At 42.1% G+C, this 20,964-nt stretch overlaps 1 protein-coding gene and 2 non-coding genes across 6 annotated transcripts in view; 1 reads left to right on the top strand and 2 right to left on the bottom strand.

Moving 5' to 3' along the window:
* The window catches only part of LOC130839717 (calmodulin-2-like), a 32,211-nt gene extending 14,999 nt beyond the window's left edge, over positions 1-17,212 (bottom strand). The window contains exons 1-5 of one of the 4 annotated variants that reach the window (XM_057714020.1): positions 17,080-17,212; positions 10,377-10,424; positions 9,621-9,725; positions 1,989-2,042; positions 1,279-1,383 (exon numbers count right to left, since the gene is read on the bottom strand). In XM_057714020.1, the coding sequence (XP_057570003.1) occupies positions 1,279-1,383; positions 1,989-2,042; positions 9,621-9,725; positions 10,377-10,401 (289 nt within the window). In that variant the 5' untranslated portion in view covers positions 10,402-10,424; positions 17,080-17,212. Of the gene's footprint in view, positions 1-1,278; positions 1,384-1,988; positions 2,043-7,894; positions 7,970-9,022; positions 9,077-9,620; positions 9,726-10,376; positions 10,425-17,079 lie in introns of those variants that run through there. The other 3 variants (XM_057714023.1, XR_009049878.1, XM_057714022.1) reach the window with 3 other exon arrangements.
* Positions 17,213-17,594: 382 nt separating this feature from the next.
* LOC130841134 (U2 spliceosomal RNA) lies at positions 17,595-17,785 on the top strand. Its single transcript, XR_009050172.1, has one exon. It is a non-coding gene; the product is annotated as a U2 spliceosomal RNA (small nuclear RNA).
* Positions 17,786-19,362: 1,577 nt separating this feature from the next.
* LOC130841142 (U2 spliceosomal RNA) lies at positions 19,363-19,553 on the bottom strand. The gene has a single exon (XR_009050180.1). It is a non-coding gene; the product is annotated as a U2 spliceosomal RNA (small nuclear RNA).
* Between the last annotated feature and the right edge of the window lie 1,411 nt (positions 19,554-20,964).

Genomic DNA, 20,964 nt, shown 5'->3' with positions numbered 1-20,964 from the left:
GCTTAATGTTACTGAATTGTTCACTAAAAAATGGCTAAAATAGTAAATTTTATCTTATGTGTATTTTACCACAATAAAGAAATGGTAAATTACAGAGCACTCTATAGAAGCATCTTTTTTTAATGAAAAATTTAAAAAATGGAAGCATAGTTAATTTACAATGCTGTTTTAGCTTCAAGTGTACAGCAAAGTGATTCAGTTACACACATATATATATTCTTTTCCAGATTCTTTTCCATTATAGCTTATTATAAGATACTGAGTATAGTTCCCTGTGCTATGCAATAAGTCCTTGTTGTTCTATTTTATATATATTAGTGTGTATATGTTAGTCCCAAACTTCTAATTTATCTATCTCACAATTAAAAAATGGTCCATTACAGAGCACTCTTTAGATGAATCTTAAGGATAGAGTCAACATATATGACACGAAGGCAGGGTTCATATTTAAATATCAAGGAAATAAGTTAAATGTGAATCACAAAAACCTCGAATTCATCTGCTTTTTTCATTATGACTCTCTCCTACCTCTAAGAGTCTTTATACCTTCCAGCAATCTGTTCTGATAGATTTTTCCATCAGCTGTAAGAAAACACATAATTCAGGTACTAAGATGATTTAAAAATCATTTCAGAAATAAGGCTTTAGAAATTTTTCCATATCTATCAACTTATAAAAACATTATGAAATAAAAAACTTTAAAAATGTGATCATTTTACTTTCTCTTGGGCAAGTAAAGCCGGTATTAGTATTATTATTATTCAACCTTGCTGAAATATGCAGTATTTTAATTTTCTCATTCGCATTTCTAGTAAACTACCACACTTCCTTTTTCTTAAATTTCCTCGCTTAACATTAAGTATTCCAGTAGAATTAAGAGTAATGGCAGGCATTTCTCAGTGCCGCATGTTTCTTGATTTCCAAATGAAGAACTAAATTATGCAATAAAGATTTCTTAATTTTTGACAAGCGTTCTCCTCGAGTCTCAAACGGAACAGACATTCTTACTTAAGCACCCAAATCTAAGTTTCCTTGTAAGTTTTATTGCAGAGTTTCCTAAAAGCAGCACTACTGACATTTCGGGCTGGGTAGTTCTTTGCTGCAGGGAGCTGTCCTGTGCACTACATGTCTTCTATCCACTAGATGCCAGTGGCACCTTCCCCTCCCCCACCAAGTTGTGACAACCAAAAATGTCTCCAGACTTTGCCAAATGTTTCCTCCGGAGCGAAACTCTCCCTATTTGAGAACCACTACTACATTGATATTTGAAAGGCTTACCATCAACCGGTAACTTTTTTAACAGCTCCAAGAGTTCCTCATCTGTAAATTCTATCCCCATGTTTTCCAGAATATCTTCTGTGTCACAGATATCAATGTCCTCCCCTACAAATAATAAGAATTATAAAATGTAAGAATTTTAAAAATTATTTAAAGATTTAACATGTAAAAATAAATAATCTTTTCCTATATAGCAATGATCTCAAGAGCAAATCTTCAACACAAACACATGTGAAAGGTATTATCTCCTCATCTTGTGGACAGCGTGATATAGTACACAATAAAATGTAGGGATATAAAGTGCCACTATAAATTAAAATGTTTTAGATAGTTGATCTTTAGTTATTGAATGGAATTTGTGTTAGTCTGTATACAATTACCTATATAAGTTGAAGCGTTCCTTCATCTACAGTGTTAACCTATATTTGGTCATTTAAACTCATATATAATAACTATAAACTCATATGAAATATGTTGTCGACAAATGCTTCATAGAATAAAATACTTGCTATCAAGATGTGCACTGAAGCACTGTTACTAAAATAAAGATTATCCACAGTTGAACCAACTCTGGGGAATTCATTATATACCATTCATGAACAAAAAGGAAAAATGCCTCAATCAATGACAATAGGTATAATGAAAAATACCATTAAATATAATTCAGTATAATTACTTATGTTCTTAGGTCTAGAGTATTTGTCACTCACCTATAATAGCTTTTACTCCATCCATTAGCTTATTGAGAACAATCTTTCCATCAGCTATTAGAAAAGGCACAATTAATACAAATGATACAGAGTCACAAAAAAGGTATAAAGTACTTGTTTATAACTCTTAGTCAAAAATCTACTCTTTCTATTGCATTTTATAAAGCCATATTTAATTTATAATTACTAGATTTCAAGAATTCATCCAATGAAATTAAGAACCACCTGTTTCCTGGATCATAGGGTTTCTCGAGCTCATATGAAGCTATACTGCTTCATAAGGAGGTCAAGATTTGATTTATGCCAGCCACAAAGTTCCATCAGTGGTCACCTCAAATGGAAAAGAGTTCATGCTTTTCATCTTCCATTTCTTTTCTCCAATATTTTCAATCACCATGATGATGCAAATACTTGCTATCTATACATTTGAGACAACTATTAAAGCTTTGTACCATTTCCCACCACAGGAAATATTCTTCCTCACTACTTTTTTGTCTACTAATTCATTCATTCATTAAGTACGTAAAGCATTGTTAATATGAATCAGTCTGCGTAGTAGGCTTTGGGGTATGTGGCAGACATTGCTTGTTGTCTAACAATCAGCTAGAAATACCTACTATTATTCTTTCTGCTAACAGAATTCTAATTTAGTAACCTTCCTCCATGTGGCCACACACCTCAGGCAAGATTGGGCCCTTCATAAGCCTCAGGAAGTGGATTGTGCCAAACTAGACTCAACACTAGTAGAAAGAAGGGAATAAGAAATTAGCGTGGAGGTCAATGAAATTGAGAACAGAAAAATCAAGAGAATCAAGAAAATGAATGTTGGCTCTTTGAAAAGATCAAGAAAGTTGACAAGTCTTTAGCTAGGTTGATTCAGAAAAAAAAAGAAAAAAGATGCAAAATACTAAAATAAATAATGAAAGTGGGGATATGTTACAGACCTCAGAGAAATCAAAAGGATTATGTGAGAATACTATGAATAATTGCATGCCAACAAATTAGATAACCTAGATTAAAAGGATATATTCTTAGAAACGTAAATTACCAAAACTGACTCCAGAAGAAATAGAAATAGACCTTTAAAGACCTGTAAGAAGTAAAGCAATTGAATCAGTAATCAAAAACCTCTCCACAAAGAAAAGCCTGGGACCAGTTGGTTTTACTGGTGAATCTGATGAACATTTAAAGAAGAATTAATACCAATTTTCCTCAAACTCTTTCAGAAAAATAGAAGAAGAGAAAATAATTCCTAATTCATTCTATGAGGCCCGTATTACCCTAATACCAAAGGAGGGATTAATGTAAAATAATTGTTTAAAATACATGACACCTAACATACGACAAAGGAGGCAAGACCATACAATGGAGAAAAGATAGCCTCTTCAATAAGTGGTGCTGGGAAAACTGGACAGCTACATGTAAAAGAATGAAACTAGAATACTACCTAACACCATACACAAAAATAAACTCAAAATGGATTAAAGACCTAACTGTAAGACCGGACACTATAAAACTCCCAGAGGAAAAATATAGGCAGAACACTCTATGACATAAATCACAGTAAGATCCTTCTTGACCCACCTCCTAGAATAATGGAAATAAAAACAAAAATACACAAATGGGACCTAATGAAACTTAAAAGCTTTCGCACAGCAAAGGAAACCATAAACAAGACAAAAAGACAACCTTCAGAATGGGAGAAAGTATTTGTAAATGAAGCAACAGACAAAGGATTAATCTCCAAAATACACAAGCAGCTCATGCAGCTCAATATCAAAAAAACAAACAACCCAATCCAAAAATGGGTGGAAGACCTAAATAGACATTTCTCCAAGGAGGACATACAGATGGCTAACAAACACATGAAAAGATGCTCAACATCACTAATCATTACAGAAATGCAAGTCAAAACCACAATGAGGTATCACCTCACACTGGTCAGAATGGCCATCATCAAAAAATCTAGAAACAATAAGTGCTGGAGAGGGTGTGGAGAAAAGGGAACCCTCCTGCACTGTGGGTGGGAATGTAAGTTGGTCCAGCCACTATGGAAAACAGTTTGGAGGTTCCTTAAAAAACTAAAAATGGAACTACCATATGATCTAGAAATCCCACTCCTGGGCATATACCTAGAGAAAACCATAATCCCAAAAGACACATGTACCATAATGTTCATTGCAGCACTATTTACAATAGCCAGCACATGGAAACAACCTGAATGCCCATCAACAGATGAATGGATAAAGATGTGGCACATATATACAATGGAATATTCCTCAGCCATAAAAAGGAATGAAATTGAGCTATATGTAATGAGGTGGATAGACCTAGAGACTGTCATACAGAGTGAAGTAAGCCAGAAAGAGAAAAACAAATACTGTATGCTAACTCATATATATGGAATCTAAAAAAAAAACGGTACTGATGAACCCAGTGACAGGGCAAGAATAAAGATGCAGATGCAGAGAATGGAATGGAGGACACAGGGTTCAGGGGGGTGGCCAAGGGGAAGCTGGGACAAAGTGAGAGAGTAGCATAGACATATATACACTACCAACTGTAAAATACATAGCTGGTGGGAAGTTGCTGCATAACAGAGGGAGATCAACTCGATGATGGGTGATACCTTAGAGGGCCAGGACAGGGAGGGTGGGCAGAAGTCACGGGACGGAGGGGATATGGGGATATATGTATAAATATAGCTGATTCAGTTTGGTGTACCTCAAAAACTGGTACAAGAGTGTAAAGCAATTATATTCCAATAAAGAGCTAAAAAACAAACAAACAAACAAAAAAACCAAAAAAACCCCAAAAAGAAACATGTACTACAATGTTCATTGCAGCACTGTTTACAATAGCCAGGACATGGAAGCAATCTGAATGCCCATCAACAGATGAGTGGATAAAGAAGATGTGGCACATATATACAATGGAATATTCCTCAGCCATAAAAAGGAATGAAATTGAGTTATTTTTAGTGATGTGGATGGACCCAGAGACTGTCATACAGAGCAAAGTAAGCCAGAAAGAGAAAAACAAATACTGTATGCTAACTCATATACATGGAATCTAAAGAAATGGTGCTGATGAATCCAGTGACAGGGCAAGAATAAAGATGCAGATCTAGAGAATGGACTTGAGGACACAAGGTGGGGGGGCGGGGCAAAAGGGAAGCTGGGATGAAGTGAGAGAGTAGCATTGACATATACACTACCAAATGTAAAATAGATAGCTAGTGGGAAGTTGCTGCATAACATAGGGAGATCAACATGATGATGGGTGATGACTTAGAGGGCTGGGATAGGGAAGGTGGGAGGGAGTCGCAGGAGGGAGGGGATAGGGAGATATATGTATAAACACAGCTGAGTCACTTTGGTGTACCTCAAAAACAGGCATAACAGTGTAAAGCAATTACATTCCAATAAAGAACTTTAAAAAAAAGTCAATTTTGAAAAAGATATAAAAATTGAAAATATAACAGAGAAAAAATTTAACTCACTTGATTAGTCCATTTTCTAGATTCTCAAATGTATGTTTTAATTATAGTACTTATTTTATTGAGTTTTTGTGAGAATTACATGAAGATATACATAGGTATGCATGTGTATAAATATATACACATATATATCTTTGGGCATAGTGCCCAGCACATACAAAAGCATTATAAAATTATTGACTATTATTATTTAAGGAGAGAAAAGTAGTAAATGAAGGTTTATTATGCCATTAATAGTCTAAAACGCTCCCTTTGTATGCCACTTTTTGTCCTGATAGTAAAAGAAATAATTTAAGCAGAAACTTCATGTTAGTAGGAAACCCTAAAACCTATGAACCTATATCTATAATATCAATGAACTGATACATATGAGCAATGAAAAAGTAATATAACATCTCCAGTAAACTGGAATGCTGGCCAAATAACAATATGAAATATTCATAATGGTTACTCATTAATTGTTTCTAGCATAGAATGAGAAGAATCTTTGGTCCTCTTTTTCTCCTGGATCTAGAAAATCAAATCAGACCAATATAAGTTTCTATATGAGAGTCAGCTACAGGTCAGTGTAGTGTGGATCATGTGCACTGGTTTCATTTGGCTTCCACAGTCACTGAAAGTAAATAGGTCACAGATAGAAAGATGTTGGGGACAAGGAATGATAAAATGTCTATTTGATCTGGATTTGGATTTTCTCATTCAGCTGATCATTGTACCGAATCTTGTCTTTACCAATAGCACCAAAACTCTTTCCTAATAGACACCTAGTGAGGAAGTCATTTGCTGAGGAGTGAGCTCAAGGGCTCTAAGCCCTAGGCCATTCAATTAAGATCAGAATTGGAATCCAGTGCCTTATAAGGAATTGTTTTTTCTCTCACACCAAGTCTCTAAATCATTCTGTTGGCCAGAACCTCAATAAACAATAAAAATGTTTTGTGACATAAAAACTTGTAGATTGCAAAATGACCATTTTAATTTGATCAGTTTCCTCCTTTTAATCATCTCAACCCATTTTAATTTTATTAGTTTTTCTTTGAGCTATAGGAAGAATTATACTAGAAAAAATGTTCTGTAGGTGGTTTTAGTTACAAACCAAGTGCTCTTCCCATTGAATTTTATTCCCTTCTCCTTTTAGACCCATGAAAAAGAGCATTTCTGCTGCTGACTCCTTCAGTCAAGATTATCGCCTTGGATGAAGTTAGTCCCACATTTAAATCACTTTTCTCATTATTTTATTAGAGTAGTGTAGTGGATACTATTCCTCTTCAGTCCAAGGTAGTCATTCTCCCAGTAGCCAAAAGTATTGACTGCCATTGGTTCACTGCTTATTCTCTCTCTGGCAATTGCCTTCTTCTGAAAGGAGCTGTCTCACCTGAAGTTATGTTTCCTATCAGAGAATGTCCTGCATCCAAAGACTGGTTGATGTGAAGTACAAAGGCCCAACCTCTGTAGGATCAGCTGAGGCTCTATAGCAACTGCACTGCAGTTCAACGTCTTCCTCTACCCAATCCTGCTTCCTTCATTGCCTTACAGGTAACGTCTTGAGAGTATTCCCCAAGAAACCTCTTGCATACAGATCTCCACCACAGGGTCTGTTTCAAACAAATGGCAAGCTAGAAGGAAATATGCTAACGAAATTCACATGTATGTACTTCATCAATTCTGAAAAATGAATAGGGAAGTTAAGGAAAGTCTCACTGTTTCCATCTTTCAAGTGAGATTTAAAGTTCCCAAACATTAGCCTGGAATCATGGAGACTTGCCCAGAAATATAGGAATCCATAAAGTTTCCAGAGTAGGAGAGAACAACATACTTCCTAGAATCACCACAATAGTCTTCCCACTGTGGTAGCAGCCATCTGTGGTGAAGGGAGAGTCACATTCACTGTTCCCTCTTCCCTTTTTAAAAAAAAAAATTTATTGGAGTATAGTTGATTCATGATGTTGTGTTAATTCCCTATTCCCTTTAATATTCTATTTCAATGGTGCTGAGAGGAGGAGGAGATGACTCTATTCACTTAAGAAAATTCCTGATGGCATCTTACAAATTTTCCACTATTTGCATTTCTCCCTTCTCGTCCTCATTCTTTTTATTATTTTAATCCTCCTCATTTTCCTCTAACTTTAACCTTTTCACTTCTTCCTCTTTTCTGCTATATTCTTCTTCTCTGCCCTGCCAGTGGTCCTAGAGATTTCCTTGAGCTTACCTCCACAGTGGGAAAATGCGGTCAAGAAGTTGATGAGAATGACTGGAGAAAGGACTGAGTCTTACTTTAGGTCTATTTCCCCTCCTTTTAATGTTTTTCAAAATGGCTTTTTGATTCCAAACAATCACAGTCGGTGGTTTTTATACAAAAATGCACAAATTCCTGTCCTCCTGAGGAGCTCGGTGATGTTTAAATGCTTACCATTCACTGGCAGATTTTGTGTCAGATCTTTAAGCTCCTTTTCTGTGAGGCTTATGCCCATGTTTCCCAGAACCGTATCCAGTTTATGGACATCAACGGTCCCTCCTTGGGAAACAGACACGTATATAAGCAAAATTTAAGGGATCCAGAGAGTGGCAAAACTACTAATTCCTGTGCATTATGGCTATCCTTTTCAGCATAAGGGACTGAGGCCCAAGGCCCAATACATCTGATAAACATGACAACGAGAACCAGTAGTCGACAGTAATTGAAACCCCTTCATGTAAATCTGGTTTTTTAAGGACCAATCTACACAGTAAAACATTTTGAAGGGGAAAATTAAGTAATGTTAAGAGTATAGTCAATTCAATAGTGGAGATGACAAATCTTATTTTTTAACCAATAAGTAAAGTTTATTTTTGCTAATTGAGAGTTTAGATTATTTCCACTAATGAACAAATTACCTGCATAAATGAATCGTTCATTATTCTTAAAAAACCGAAAAATTACAGACAGGGACTTCCCTGGTGGCACAGTGGTTAAGAATCCACTTGCCAATGCAGGGGACAAGGGTTTGATACCTGGTCCGGGAAGATCCCACGTGCCACGGAGCAACTAAGTCCGTGCTCCACAACTACTGAGCCTGCGCTCTAGAGCCTGCGAGCCACAACTACTGAGCCCGTGTGCTGCAACTACTGAAGCCCGTGCACCTAGAGCCTGTGCTCCACAGCAAGAGAAGCCACTGCAATGAGAAGTCCATGCACCACAACAAAGAGAAGCCCCCACTCACAATTAGAGAAAGCCTGGGCACAGCAAGGAAGACCTGACACGGCCAACACATACATACATACATACACACATAAATACATAAATAAAACATTACAGACATAGGCTTCATTTATTTTTTTCCCCTAAGTTCAAAAAAATTCCCAAAGAGTAGGGGACTTCTTCCCAAGACACAAAAAATAAAAGTAAAAGAGCAAATTACAAATAGTCCTTGGAAGGGGTATGACTATAAAATCAATACATGTGACCAATGACAATATTAGCAATTACACAATTAGGGAAGTGTAGAAACAAAACACTTGAGCGATCTTATGTCCACTTGTATTTCACCATGATTCTTACCTCTGAGAGACGTCATACCATCCATCAGCCTATTTTGATAGATCTTTCCACCTGCTATAAGAAATTGCACATTTCAGGCTACAAATTACACAGAAGTGCATGAAGATAAAATAACAAAGCTAGAATTTTTAAAAGATATGGTTGATTATTTGCACCAGAAATGTCCAATTTTCTCTAAAATAACAAAATCAAGAAATAGAGAAGGTTCCAAAGGCAGACATTCCACCTATTCCTGAGCAATAGAGGCAGGTACTAGCGACTAAACCCCACGCTGAAACATATTCATTTCCATTTCTCCTTTTTGATTTACCTACTGCCTTCATTCTAGGACCTACTTTCTGTTTCTCATATTCACAGATTAATTTTTGGCCTCTTAGTGGACTCAAAAGTGACAGTATGAATGTTCTTTTCCTGATGGCAGGATTCATGCCTGCTGTATTCATTCCTAAACTTAGATGGAACTTCTTCTTAAGTTAGAACAAGGTCATGCTAAATATTCCTAGATACATATTCTTTCTGCCATGATCAAATAGAGACAATTTTTAAATATATAGGACTGAGTTCCTTCAAAGGCTATAGTAGTATTTGAAATTCTCACCATCTATTGGCAGATTTTTCAGCAGCTTTAACCATTCCTTTTCTGTGAGCTCTGTCCCCATGTTTTCCAGAACATATTCCACATCACTGACATTAATCTCCCCTCCTTCAAAAATACAAAATGCAATCAGATGAAAATTTAAGGATGACCCAATTTCAAAACATGAAAAAAATAATCTCAGCCTGTTGCACCTGAACTTCACTGCTTGATGAAGAGCAAATGCAGAGCCTGACATGTCTAAACATACAATCAATAGCATTCATGTAAATAGATTCCTTAACTGCAGTAAAATGATTCACGTCATATTAATGGAAATAATGGTTACAAAAAGTGTGGACTCTCAACACAAGAAAATGAGGGTTACATAATTTTCTAGTGAACTGGGATTTTATTAGGACTAATCCAAATATTCTATCATCAGATCAAATAATGTTTCTGATCATCTTTAAATAACAGTTACACATCTTTATCAGAGCTTTACTTTACCATTCACTGCATTAATCTATAATTTAGAGGTTTCCCCCCCAACATAGGAAAGGTGATATAATAATGTCAAGTCCAAAGACAAAGAATTCACTACCAAGATGCAGAACTGAAATTTTATTACTAAAATGGAGACAATCAAAAGTCTAACTCTAAGACATTAGATAAATTAGATTTAAAAATTATCAGATGAAAAGTAAAATGAAGATTAAAAATCTTCAAAATATAACTTTGAGTACAATTTATCCTCTGAGATTTATACTGACTTCTCACCTGTAAGAGCTTTCACTCCATCCATCAACTTATCAACGTTCCCATGAACTAAAAGAAAAGGTAAAAATAAGAATAATAAAACAACTCAGACTCAGAATGAAACTCCTCTATTGTGAAAGTCCACCCTTTCCCATTGTGCCCCATGTCAACTTTCAACTTATAAATCCTGGTTTTCAGAGATTCTATATTAGATGATGTGCCCTATTCCCTAGATCAGAGGTTGACAAACTATGGTACAGTAACCAAACCCACCCACCACTCATTTTTATATAGCTCATCAGCTAAGAACTGTTTTTGCATTTTTAAATGGTTGAAAACGCTCAAAGAAGAATATTATTTGTGACAGAAAAGAATTATATGAAACTCAAATTTCAGCATTTACAAATAAAGTTTTATTGGGAAAAAAGCACACTCTTTTTTGCTGTTTTGGCTGCTTTTGCACGACAACAGCACTTGAGTAGTTATGACAGAGATCATATGGCCTGCAAAGCCTAAAATATTTATTATCTGGCCTTTATAGGAACATTGCCAAACTCTGCCCTAGATGATGGAGTACGCCAGAGGCACTATACTCTCTTGAGTTGTTGAGGTTCACTCTGCTTTACAAACATGAGAGGAACCATTTATTGTTATCAGATATATACTTTAAATCAGCTACTGGGCCTATGTTTGATGAGGTAAAGGCAAACACACTTGAATGGCAAGTTAGTTACAATGAGTAATAGTTTCTTTTAGTCAAAGCAAATTGGGTACAAAACATTTAAGCAGAACAAGCACACAAAAAATCATCAGACTATTGTGATCATTTTCCCAGTTCCCCGTTGCGACTGATTACAATTCACTCTGTAAGAATCGTTTCTACACCCTCTATACATTCAATAATGATTAACTAAACCTGCTCAGCAAGCTTTAGACTACAGATTTCAAAATGCCCCTCATCAATGATAGAAAAACATTTGAGTTGTATGTAAAGGTCCAAGAAGTCAAGAAAATATTATAAATGTTCATACGAGTCAGGTCCAGCATCTTGGGCTAGCTGTCTACTTCTGATGTCGGCTTCTTCTCGTCCTAGTGTGAGTGCAGTTTCTCCTCTGATAAGTGTCCTTCCGTCTAAGCTGCAGCTAGTCCTTTAAATTATGTCCTTTTAGTATCCATAATCACCCAAAGATAGATAACTGAGATAAGCTTCAGAAACAAACTTAGAGTGTCCTTTTAAAAAAAACCTTGTTGGATTTTACATTACTGTGGTGCAACAGCAAGGAACTATCCAGGGAGTGAATCTTAGTAAATACAGACCTCCATCAGCAAAACTGGCACTTAATATTTACTGAAACATAATCTGCTTCTCTCCAAAATTACTCTCATTTTTACCTAATGTAACCAGATTAAGGCTAATTTGTTTGCAAAATAAGTCTGGTCGCAAAAGAAACTTGGCCTGATCATTTATGTAACTATAATTGATCATATAGGCTTTTGGCTTTGGTGAAACTTTTATAAGGAGCCTCAGACTGGACTTTTAAAAGACCTTTCAGGGCTAGGAAAGCCATGCCAAGGGCTTGGGCTTATCACAGATTTTTGCCTAACAAATGTAGGCGAACTCCTCCCTTTTCAAGGCTCCCAAAATATCTTAAGTTTTCTTATACTTAGTTAGTGAGGTAGCCTTTCTAATTTATCTGATAAAGCTGCTGGGAACCTAAGAGTTTCCAAAGTCTGGAGGGATCAGATAGAGAGAAAAGATAAATGTTTCAATCGTGCTTACAAATGTACAATTTACCAAATTTTTGCAAATCATAATTAGTTTGAAGGGAAGGTTTTCCTTACACCTGGAAAACAGGTTTGAACCAGTAATTTTTTTTTTGATAGAAACCATAAAATTTATAACCATATTCACCAGTTTACTCAGTCCTATGTAACATCCTTTTGCTTAACAGCTTATGAAGCCATCAGGTTTCTCATTAGGATTCCTCAATTTCAGCATTATGGTCTGAAAGTCAGAAACTTGTATTTATCCAAAAGTCCTTTTTATAAATCTTTTTTACAAAGGAAGCATTTTGCAAAGGCATCAGAATAAAACCAGAATCATCTTAAGACATAAGGCTTAAGAAGGCGTGTTTAAAATCTGATTGCACGGTCAATCAATTTGGTTATTGTTGTGCCATGCAACATTTTAAGATAATAACTAGAATTATGACTGATAACATTTTACCAGGACATATCAGAATTTTAGGAACTCCATATAATTTCTAGACTATCTATATTAATAACAATTACTATGCACTAAAATCTAACATTTATTATTCATTTGCCAATACTTCCTATATAACTTAATGTACCAAATGAACCTAGTTTATATCTCTCTTTGGGATGTTTCAGGGGCTCTTTGAAGCATCCCAAAGTTAGCTAGAGGTCAAAAGGATTTCATCAGAATTTGTTTTAGGAAGTTTTGTCCAAAATGCCCCAAAAAAGGGTTTAGAACACTGTCAGGTAGGCTCACAGGTAACTGTGAAACAATAGTTAGTCACTCAGCCAGAGTAACAAGAACAGATCACTTAAAAGGTAAGGAAACTTAAAATCTTTTATCAAAGGGCAGTTCAACATTTTAAGAAAACTTGTCCTCTTAACAGAGAGAAAAGCCAAATTCAAGCTCTGCACCAGCTTACTTTCCAAAGTAATTTACTCAACTAAATTTATCTAAACTTAGTCAATCCTGATCATGCACAAAACTCTTTTCTTGGGGTCCACGTTCCACAAACCTTCTTACCACTTTCTGCATCATTACTTTATTTCCCATTCAGTCACCTGTAAGTCAGACCTACTTTCCTTCCCTTAATAAAGTGTAATTCCATTCCTCAGGCCTTCTTTACTGAAAACACACATCCTGCTTTCCTTAAGCCACCATGAACTGTCCCTTGTGACGGCATTCTGTAGACTGGTGAACATAAATACCAGTGATATTTTCTGAAAACACTGGCTTTCTTTACAGAACGTGGCACCAGGCATATTTATCAATAGTCCTAAATATCTTTTTGTCTCGCTGTAAAAGGAAGCTGATGTTCAGTAATATATGTTTCAGTATCTTATTTTATTTGGGAATGATCCAGCTGGTCAATAAGCTTTCATCACTTAATTTAGGGCCACTCCAGAATTTCAAGTTACCAGGATCTGGAGAGACTATTTTAGGTAGATATTCCTAAAGCATAAGTCTTCTTGACAGAGTTTATCTAAAAGCTCTTATCTCATTTACATTTCCTTTCCTCAGAAGTTTCTTTACATCAGGTTACTTTCCATGCTGACAAATTTGTAACAGACACAACAAGACCTTATTTAGCTTATATTACATGTAGCCACAATAACAATTTATATAAAAATTATACTTAATGTTGATGACTCTAAAACATGTCTATAGTAATCAAACCAACAAGCTTAAGCCATCTTCAATACCAGCTTTCAGTTTAGTACTGAATGTCCCAGATGTCAGGAACCTGAAATTCATTCTGGCCAGATTATTTTCTATTTCTGAATACTTATAAGCGCTTAATAATTTTTTTAAAGCCAATTAGAGCTCTTTTATGAATTCTTTTGGCAACACCATACGCCTACAACAAACACATAGATACATATGAACACACAAACACAGAGGCCTCATAATTCTCATTCTAAAATTTCAGTACTGAGTCAGGTACAACACGAACGCCATCAGTCACAAGGGGTTGGATTTAAATTGGCTCCTAGCAGATGGAACAAATCGAGGTCACCTATCTAGATGGCTAAACCCTTTTACTATTTGCAGAAAAGACACTTAGCATTTCTATTTATCTTTGACAAGTCAAGTTTTACATTATTTAAAATGTTTTTCATCTCCATTCAAAAAGATAGCAGAGAGAAGTGTTCCTTAGATGACCAGATAAGACATTTACCTCTCAAAGGTACAAGCAAGTTCCTCCTAAGATGACGTTGTCTCCCCTTTGTTGACAAGTGTAATTTATTTCTTTGACCAGGAGGGAGAGGGGCGCGCACGGAAAGGGCCTTGTCTTAGGGCCTAATAACCTAGGTAGCGCTGATGTCGCCACGCCTGGAAAGCCCAGTATTCCCAGACAGCATGATTACGTGCCTCCCTGAAGATGGCCCTGATCATTAAGTGTTCTCAGAGAGAAGGGACTGCAAGGAGGCGGTCCCTTGTAATGGGGTTCGCGGAGGAATAACTTCAGGCGGGGCTCCGGAGGGGGTCTGGGGTGACGGACCCTCTCGAGGGCACCGAGCAGGCGGAGGAGCAGTACGCGTACTCCTCGCCTAAGGGAAGAGCCTGGAATCCTTGGGGAATCGGGATTACGAAGGAAAGCTGACAGAGGAAGGCGGCCTCGTGATGAGAATCCAAAAGTATACAAGACCACGTCAGAGTGTGCCGCTCCACACGGACCGGCCCAGGGGACCTAGAGAGAGAGGTGCAGATCTGTCTGGCAAAAGGGGCAAGTCTTTTGGGGAAGACCTAATTTCTCAATCAGTCGGCTCAAAGAGTCAGCTGACGGAAGGGGAGAGTGAGCCTTAAAATTTTAAGAAAACTTTGGCGGAGGGCCCTAGGGCAAAAGGGCCATTTGTACGGACACAATTGCTAAATCAAATCAGTACCCAATTCCCCCCCTCCCCCCGTGTCGATGACGCAAAGACACACAAGGGTGGGTGTCCCCTCCGAAGAGGAGGCCACTCAGGTGCCCACGGGGCCGTGTCCCCGTGGGGAGCGTAAGTGCCTCTTAGCTTTGGCGGGTGCTATAGAGTCCCACTTGAATCTGACTCGTAGAGAGGGACCGGGTCCCCCAGAGACAGATACCGCCCTGAGCCATATGAGGTCACCACGGAACCCCAGGTTAGGGCCCACTCGGACTCCGTAGCCACGAAGGCCGTGGAGCCACACAATCACCCTGGAACGAGGACTCAACTAGCGTGTTGTTTAAACCAACCAACCAATCAGTCTGTACCAATTACAGCTACATAAGGAAAAGACTCCCCGGAAACGGGGCCCCAGAATTTTGGAGCGTTAGCTCGTCTGGGTCCAGCGGCTCAATAAACCTGCGTTCTCCAACCCTCTGAGCGTGATGCTTGGTCTCTCGTGGGATCGGTTTTCCGCAACACGTGGACAGCTGCCAGAACAAAGGATTCTGGCACCAGGAAGCCTGCAGGAACCAACAACACCCCCTTCCCGTTTCAGAATGAAAGAAGCCTGAATTCTAATCAGGCAAGATGGTGTTTTGACAGACATGAGTCTGCCATCTTCTCGGTCTGCCGGCTTTCCGAATAAAGTTGTATTCCTTGCCTCAACACGTCATCTCCGAGCCATTGGCCTGTCGTGCAGCGAGCAGAGAGCAGAGCGAGCTTGGACTCGCTTGGACTCGGTGACAGCCCAACCCCCGAGGACACACCCTTACCCTCACCGCATGTAAGGAAGAAGTTGACCCCCCCCGCCCCCCGCCCCACCACCACCAGCAAGGGAGCAAGCAAGGGAGCCTGTCCTGTGTTCTCACTCTCCCCTGCTGCAGCGGGGGCCCCAGTAAGGATTCACCTGAATTTCTTGTCTGGCCTCTAGTCAATTTCTATCCCCAGGGGAAGGCCAAGAACCCTGCTTGGTAACAGTTCAACCCTAGATCTAATCCCTACCAAGTGCTTTAACCCCCTGCACTCCAAGCATCACAGTCTGCAATGAACTTCTTCCTTCCCTCCGCCTCCCTCCCTCCCTCCCTCCCATACCCTTTGGTACCTGCCACCTGATGAAATAAAATTCATATTTTAGGGCAAGACAAGAAACATTTACACAAACATTTTTTCCCTCTGCCCATTTGGGCCTCCTCCCTCCCTTCTAGTACCACCTCCCCTGAAAGGGATTCAGGGCTGAGATCAGGATGAGGCACTCTGTGTTCCGGGAAACTGGCAGAACCAGCCCTCAGAGAGTCAGATATTTTCAGGAGAACATTTTATGCACCCAGTTTCTTGCATGCTTCCCACACTGAGGAAAGCACTGAGACCATTAACTAAGATATCCGTTCCTTCTGAGTAGCCGTCACCTTTTACCCAGACGTGTGCTTGACTGCATCCCACAAACCACGCGTGGGGCAATACACACACACACACACGTATACACACATGCACACACGTACACACATACACAACCTCCTCAGAACAGTCCTCAGAGCTCTGAAAAAGACCGTCTCCCCGGTTATAGTCCTCAGGTGGGCTCGGAGAAAACGTCCCATTTCTGTCTTCGATTGACGATTGATTCATTGTTTTGTCGGCACACCTTTGACCGCCACGCCTCAGCCCTCTTATGTCCTCGCATTCGCGTTGACCCAGACAATTTCCCTGCACGTATATCCCCCCAGCTGCCTCGCCCCGTGCCCGCGCTGTCACACTCACGTGGCCAGCCTCCACCTCCCTAACCACTCTGGGCTGCCCCTGTGCCGCTGCGCTGCAGGTAGCTGGCGAAAAACACAGCCAGGCTGATGGGGCTCCCCTTATGTCTCAGTATCCAGGGAAAACAGACATGCACATTTGCTCTCCGGAACCCAGTAGGCCCGCACACAAGAAGGAGCTGCTTTGTTTTGTTTTTCCTTATATTTAAGCCTTCTTGGGAATACTTTATAGAAGTGACAATAAAGGACGGTGGGAAACGACTCTGTTAAAAATTGACCTTACTACTTCAACGTAGCCAACTCACCTGCGTGTGTGTACGTATACACAATACACAACAGTAAGATGATGACAGGTGGTGGGTGGGTGTCCGCTGTAAAAATCTTTCAACGCAGCTGTATGCTCGGAAACATTTTAAGAAGCACAAGAAACGCGGGAAAGAAAACCCTGGTAGAACCGTTTACGTCTTTCCGGTTCTGGGCGTTTCCAGGGAAACCAAGCGGAAGGAGCGGAATGCTACGCGCTGGTTTGGGTTCCACCGGGAGAGGGCGCACACGGGGAGCAGGGAACTCGCGCGTGTGTGGGCGGGGCATGCAAATTGCTCATATGTTTGTCCAGGGGCGTCATGGGAGAAGAGAAAGCCGAAAAGCCCCCAGTAAGGTAAACAATCTGAGAAAGTATGTATGTCTTACAAGTTGTGGCAATAGGACACTGTGAAGTCCAGGGGAAAGGGCGGGCCTTCAGTTTGAGGATGACTTTCCTCACCGTGAGCTGAAAGACGTGGGAGGGGAAGGTTGTGGTGGCGAAGCGGCCCCAGCGGGTATCGCTTCTCGGCCTTTTGGCTAAGATCAAGTGTAGTATCTGTTCTTATCAGTTTAATATCTGATACGTCCTCTATCCGAGGACAATATATTAAATGGATTTTTGGAGCAGGGAGTTGGAATAGGAGCTTGCTCCGTCCACTCCGCGCATCGACCTAGTATTGCAGTACTTCCAGGAACGGTGCACCCCCTCGGGGGCATACCTATGATGGTACAAATGAGAGTTTCCGTACCGGTAGTGCTAGCCTCTGGGTTCATTTGCTAGGTTTCTTGCAGTCGGTGCGGGCAAGTTTCTGCGCTGGGCTTGCGCGCGGTTGTAGGTGGAAGCGAGGAAAACAGTGCATAGGTGTTGAAGAGGAGGAGATGTGGGGGGAGAGGGCCCCGGAAGGAAGCTGCCGATTTCTGGGCCCTGCAGTGGGGAAAAAGGAAACTTAATATTCCTGCTCCTTGTGAGAAGGCAAGAGCTAGCTAGCTTTTCGCTCTCATTGTATTCTATGTGGCAGAGGACGTGCCTTTGCAGGAAGGGCTCAGAGGTTTGGGGCCAATGTGACAACGTGCTAAGCGTTTGCCGGGGAAGCTTGGGCTCGCCCCGGGTCCTGCTCGCTGCTGCTGCTGCCAAGTGGAGTCCGCCGGGTGCACAGCTTTCAAAGTTCCTAGCGCGAGCTGGCGTTGAGGCTTCACCACGTTTAAGAGTGCAGTCGGGATGGGTCGCCACTGTGCCTGAGAGGCCGCCAGCCACAAAGCTGGTGCCCACGGAGCTCTGGTCCTTTGGCCTGAGCCCAGCCCAGCTGTTTCTTCACCAGCTCGCACTTCAGCCTCGCACAGAGCCGGCAAGGGCACATACCCGAAGGACAAGTGAGAGCCCAGCCCAGCCCAGCCACGGTGAGCGCCAAGCCGCCTTGAGCCGCAGCCGCTCCCACACAGGTGCCCAGCTCGCAGTATGACAGCTGCTGAGTCTCCGTACGAATGCCAGGGGGACTGGTCACAGTCCGGTGCACAGGCAGGCCTAGTGCATCAGAGGCCAGAGGAAGGTGGTCGTAGGCGGTGAGATAGATGGCAGTGGGCCGCGCGCCTCCTAGGCACCGAGGCCGACTCTGGCCTGTATTTTTTGAGATCAGTCAGGTGGAGAGACACTCACGAACCGGCCGATGCGCTGTTTTGCCTCGTGCCTCAGGGGTCAGCCGAACTTTTTTTTTTTTTCTTTTCCTTTCTTCCTGGGAGGAGTTTTGGGGGGGAGTGAAATGAGCGCGAGTGAATCAGTAAAGCTGCCGCGGATCTGAGCTCACCCCTTTTCCCCGGGCAGAGTGCTGTGCTATTTCCATTTGCGCCGCAATCACTAGGGAAAAAGGGAATCAGAAATCCTTGCTGAGAATTCACTCTCGGAAACGAGGAGTAGGAAAACGCACGAAGCCGGGAGATGTGGGGTGGGGGTAAGTAAGCCAAACAGAAAACGGAGAACAGCAAGCTACAGAATGAAGAAAAGCAAAGAAAAAGCTTTTAAACACGGTGACACAAAAAAAGCAACACCCACCACCCTGCGCTACTTAATGCTGTGAACGCAAGCACTAACCATTCTTCCCCAGAGAGCAGCTACAATACGGCCTTTTCTGAAGAAAGCAATCGGATGGAGAATGCAGGCACTTGCGCAACGCAGAGCGTATAAGCCAGCAGCAGGGAGTAAACCATAGCTCTCGAAAAACCCACACGAAAAGAGAAAGAAAGACTCTCAGGGCGGTGTTCTGCTTTTTCAACCGCGAATCATCTCCCAGAGGGAGTGCACCGTTCGTGGAAGTACTGCAATACCAGGTTGATGCGTGGAGGGGATGGAGCAAGATCCTATTCCAACTCCCGGCTCCAAAAATCCATTTAATATATTGTCGTCGGATAGAGAACGTATCAAATATTAAACCGATAAGAACAGATACTACACTTGATCTTAGCCAAAAGGGCGAGGAGCAATACTCCTAAGCCTCGCAGCGCTGTCACCGTCCTGCCTTCATCTCCATTACACACACGGTGAGCGCCCTAACTCGCGTTCCTTGTCTGATTCGTTTTGCGCTGTCCACAGTGCTATCACCGGACTCCTGTGCAGACTTTCTGTTCTCTACCTTTCTACGGAGGAATTCTATGTACTTGATTGTCCCGGCACCCCCGCGCCCAACGGCCATTTCTAATCTGCATGCTCCGCCTTCTGCCGCCCGAGGAGGCGCGGCTACCGCGGGCGGACGCTACCCTCGGGACCGCCTCCTCGCGCCGGGAGCAGGTCGGCTTGGCCTCCTGGCCCGGGCGCGTCCCGCCGGAGACGCGAGACAGGGGCGGCTGCCGGAGACCGCGAAGGAAGCGCTGACCCGGTAGCAGCTGTCACGGCTCGAGCCCCAGAAACCCAGCGCTTGGTTTCGTCCACCGCTCTTCCCCCCGCACGCGCCGCACACTCAACAACCGTTCAGTGAGTACGAGTGCCTGCTCCTCCACGCGTAGCCGGTGCCCGACACACGCCACGACCACGGCGGCCCTTCAGCCACCACCACAGCCCCTCGCCCCTCCCTGCTCGGGGCCGCTCTGCTCGCGTCGGCGTTCTCCCGCCCGCCGTCTGTCCCACCGTTCGGGTCCCCTGGGGCTGGGGGGCTCGTCCGGAGACGCGACGGCCTCGGCGACAGTCGTTGGAATGGAACACTGCCCGTCGCAGATCAGTACCTTGGCATCTGCGTCTGCTCCGCGTGACTCACTCCCGCGGAATCGGCTCCCGTCGACGGGCACGGACTGCGGGGCCTGCGAATCGCGCCCGGCCCCGGGCCGCAGCGCTCTGCGGAGGCCGGTCGAGTGCCCTTGTGCCCTCACGGTGGTGCAGGGCCGTCGCGGTCCCGGCCACCCTCACTGCAACGGAGCCCTTGACGCTCGGGAGATGCCGGACAGTGCCTGGAAGAGCAGGGCAGGCATTCTCCGGCAGCGCCTCCCTCCCCCAGCCTCGCCAACAAGCCCCGCGTGGCATCAAACCTGGGAATGCTTTTGGGGGGGGGGGGGAGGCGGAGGGGATGGAGTGGGGCGAGGCGTCGATCTCATAGGTGAAAATGGTAGCTCAGCGTTGTTTGGATTTGCAGTTTTCTACTCATGGGTGAATAAGCTTGAGCGTCCTCTCCTGTTTCAGACACGCCTTTATTTTCTCTCTGTGAACTAACTCCGGGGCGGGGGGTGGGGGGGGCGGTCTTCGGCCCTTTTCCTGCTGGGTTCTCGGTTGGGCTTTATCCTGAGTGTAAATTGTATCTGCAGTTTACACATTAACGAGGCTGGCCCTTTGTCTGCAATGGAAGCGGTGAACATTTTCTCCTGTTGGATATCTGCCTTTGGCTTTTGGTGATGATTCCAGTGCTTGA

Source organism: Hippopotamus amphibius, chromosome 17, assembly GCF_030028045.1.
Source record: "Hippopotamus amphibius kiboko isolate mHipAmp2 chromosome 17, mHipAmp2.hap2, whole genome shotgun sequence".
NCBI classification, from domain to species: Eukaryota; Metazoa; Chordata; class Mammalia; order Artiodactyla; family Hippopotamidae; genus Hippopotamus; species Hippopotamus amphibius.
Note: the sequence above shows the minus strand (reverse complement) of the source record. Positions and strands in the feature narration are given on the sequence as shown.